This window comes from Apis dorsata, unplaced genomic scaffold (genome assembly GCF_000469605.1).
Source record: "Apis dorsata unplaced genomic scaffold, Apis dorsata 1.3 scaffold_251, whole genome shotgun sequence".
Taxonomy (NCBI): Eukaryota; Metazoa; Arthropoda; class Insecta; order Hymenoptera; family Apidae; genus Apis; species Apis dorsata.
In genome coordinates this window covers 131,084-134,503 of record NW_006263529.1, presented here as the reverse complement: position 1 = coordinate 134,503, position 3,420 = coordinate 131,084, and the positions used below count along the sequence as shown (strand labels likewise).

General features: G+C 15.4%; 2 protein-coding genes across 7 annotated transcripts; one reads left to right on the top strand and one right to left on the bottom strand.

Moving 5' to 3' along the window:
• Positions 1–484: 484 nt before the first annotated feature.
• On the bottom strand, positions 485–1,395 carry LOC102671664 (protein POLR1D-like). Its single transcript, XM_006616141.2, has 3 exons — positions 1,347–1,395; positions 1,099–1,154; positions 485–859 (listed from the first exon to the last, which is right to left on the bottom strand). Exons 2-3 carry the CDS (start codon positions 1,119–1,121, stop codon positions 652–654), a joined length of 231 nt encoding a protein of 76 aa, XP_006616204.1. The 5' UTR covers positions 1,122–1,154; positions 1,347–1,395; the 3' UTR covers positions 485–651.
• LOC102671809 lies at positions 996–3,238 on the top strand. 6 transcript variants are annotated; one of them, XM_006616143.2, is made up of 6 exons: positions 996–1,107; positions 1,899–2,021; positions 2,129–2,339; positions 2,407–2,536; positions 2,607–2,840; positions 2,925–3,238. In XM_006616143.2, exons 2-6 carry the CDS (start codon positions 1,903–1,905, stop codon positions 3,074–3,076), a joined length of 846 nt encoding a protein of 281 aa, XP_006616206.1. In that variant the 5' UTR covers positions 996–1,107; positions 1,899–1,902; the 3' UTR covers positions 3,077–3,238. The 6 variants fall into 6 exon arrangements, with proteins under 6 accessions (XP_006616206.1, XP_006616205.1, XP_006616208.1 ...); XM_006616142.2 differs by lacking the exon at positions 996–1,107 and adding an exon at positions 1,283–1,382; XM_006616145.2 differs by lacking the exon at positions 996–1,107 and adding an exon at positions 1,378–1,427.
• Positions 3,239–3,420: the final 182 nt, after the last annotated feature.

Sequence of the window (3,420 nt, the reverse complement as noted above, 5' to 3'; positions counted from 1 at the left end):
AATCACATTTTTAAATTAAAAAAAAAATTATTGTTTTTATTTTAAAAATTAATTTAATTTTGAATAACAAATAATAACAAATAAAATTATTTACTATTCTCTTTTATATTTACATATTATATGATTATTTTCATTTCTTTCTTTCATTAAACTAGTATATATTTGTATAATTAATAGAAAAAAATAAAGGATAATTTAATGATTTTCTTATTTCTAACTTATTTTATATTTTATGTAAATATATATGTCATATCTATATATATCTATATATATCTTACGTAAATATATTTTATTATTTTATATATGTACTTTACTGTATACATTTTTTTTTTATGCTTAAAATTTAGTTTAAATTATGTATATTTTTCAAATTTTATATAAATTTATATAAATTACAGTTTTTATAATTTTTAAATCTATATTATTTTATTTAAATATTGAATCATTAGTTTTTTGGGATTATTTGTTAAATGTATTTTTTTATTTATTCAATTTAATAAAAATTACATTTAACTAATACTTTACTAAATAACTTTACTAAATAAAATGAATTTCAATAATATTAGGATGTTTGATTTTAAATAAAAGAAAAAAAAAAGGATATTACATAAAGTTTAATACATTAATAGTAGAATTAGTTTATATTTTCAATTATTTTAATTTATTCTCAGGTATACGCAACTGCTTTTCAGTTTTTCTTTTCAATTGATATTTATTTGAAAGAACAACATTCCGTAATGTTGAATGAAGAAATCTTTTATTAATACATTCTTTTGGTTTTATCCATCCACTAGGACCCATTATTTCTGCTCTTTTTGCTCCAAGTTTTGCTTCTTCTAATAATGCTTCAACTGCAAGTCTAAAAATAAAATTATAATTTTAGTAAAAAAATGATAAAAAAAACATCAAAATATAATAATTTATATATCATTATTCTATTATTTTATTTCTATTATTATTTTAATCATTATATTAATTCATAATTTTGTGATTGGATTATTCATAAAATGTGTATATATATACATATAACGGTCAACCTATTTATTAAATTTAATAGATATTAATTATTAATACAAATTCTCTGAAATATAAACTCACCTATTTAAGGTTTCGTCATCCATTTTATCAATATTTAATTTTTTTTGTTTTTTAATCTTAAAATATTAAATAAAATATTAAAATTTTTTTATTAATGTATATCTTTCATAATTAAATAAAATTGTTAGTTAAATGATAAATTTGATTATTTATTAAATATAATGAAATGATTTTTAATTTTTTTAATAAATATAAAATAAAAAAATTATTACTATGTAATTACCTATATAAAAAATGAAATTACATACTTTCGGATTAGTATAGACAACGTTTGATGTATTAAGGTTAACTTTATGTCATAAGTTACTTACAAATACAAACTAAATTATGTATACAATTCTAAATATATTATAAATTATAAATTTATAAATTTTCATATATAATAATTTACATTTTACATATTTAATTTATTAATTAATTTATTATTAATTTTTTAATTAAAATAATTTTAATTTATGTACAAGAAAATTAATACTATCTATAATTTTTAAAATATCATTTATAAATTGTAGATATTATTTCAACAGCTTTTTATATGATTATATTATAGTATATATGATTTCTTTTATATCTAATTAAATAATTTTAAAAGTTGAAAATAAAAATATTGAAATGAATAATAATTTGTATATTTATAAATACATTATAAAATTAATATTAATAATTTAAATTTATATTATTTTTTAAATATAAATTCAAATAGATAATTATATTTATATTTATATTATATACTACATAACTATATAACAATATAACATTATATAACATAAACTATATATTATAATTTAAAACTGTTTTAGAATAATGGAAGATTTTGAATTGATTGCACTAAAAAAATTAAAAGAAGAGCTCATTGTAAAAGCATACAATTTAATTGAAAAATTAAAACAACAAGAAGAGGATCAACAAATTGTTATAATAAAGTTGTATTACTTTTTTTATATTATATTTCAATATTTTTTTATTATTAATATATATTATTACATATTAATATATATAATATATATTAATATGTATTTTTTTATATCAGTTTGCCAAATACTACAAAAATTACTAATAATTCAGAAGAGAAATTACAAGAATCCTATGAATATAGATTGTGTGAAGTTTCGCAACAAGTCTCTGGTATAAATTTTAAAAATATTGACAAGAAATGGTTACATGATAATATTTATAAATATACAACATATTTAACAACAAAAATGTTAAGTTTCTATATAGAATTAACAGTAAAATTAGAGGTATATTAAATTGCTCATAAAAATATTTTTTTATGTATTAGATTTTTTATGTTTTTGTTTTATTTAGGATGAAAAAAAATTTGAAATTTATGACATAACATGTCATTTTATAAACATTAATAAATGTTTTATGTTGGAAATAGAACCGTGGATAGAGATTATAACTAAAATGAAAAACTTTTCTCTTCTTACATCAAGTATTTTTTCAAATTTTATAATTTTTTGCTTAATAACAAAAAGTATACTTATTAAAGTTTTTCTTTTTAGCAATTTCACAATATAATGAACTAAGTATAGTTAGAAAACAAATACTAGATACATTAGAATCTAAAATGTATGCAAACTATGAAAATTGTATAGATGAAAATGGTGGAATCTTATTATATGTACATTCAATCAAAAATATAAAACAAGTTTATCTAATATTTCAATGGTCAATATTATTTTTGGAACGGTTTTGGGGAATTAAACATCATTTTACTATAACTCCTACAGAAATAGGTAATAAATTATGATTACAACATTTTATTTACTATAGTTCATCTCTATAATGATATATGAAATATAACGTTATAATGATTTCAGGAATAAAGTTTGCAGAAGAAAATTGTTCCTTATTAAAAAAATTTTGCAAACCAAATATCATGAAAAAAGATCTTATTCATTTATGGAATGATCTATGTTCTGCTGTTCATTTATATGAAAATAAAAATGACTCAAAAAAGGAAGATATATAATATGAAATGATAAATTATTCTTTTATGAATAAATTATATAATTATAAATTATCATAAGATTTATAATATTTTTTTTAATAAATTACTGTCATAATATATAAAAATAATTAAATATTTAAAAGACATGTATTCAAAATGAAATCAATAAATATTTATTTTAAATATATTTATTATGTTATATTTTCAATATTATTATATAAAATTTATATTTAGAAATGTAAAAATAATAAATTTTTTTTCTATTATAATATTTATATTTTTTAAATAATTGTATTAAAATATGTTTAATGATTACTTCTTTTAAATATTATTTTTCATTCATTTCTTTATATATATAAATAAGA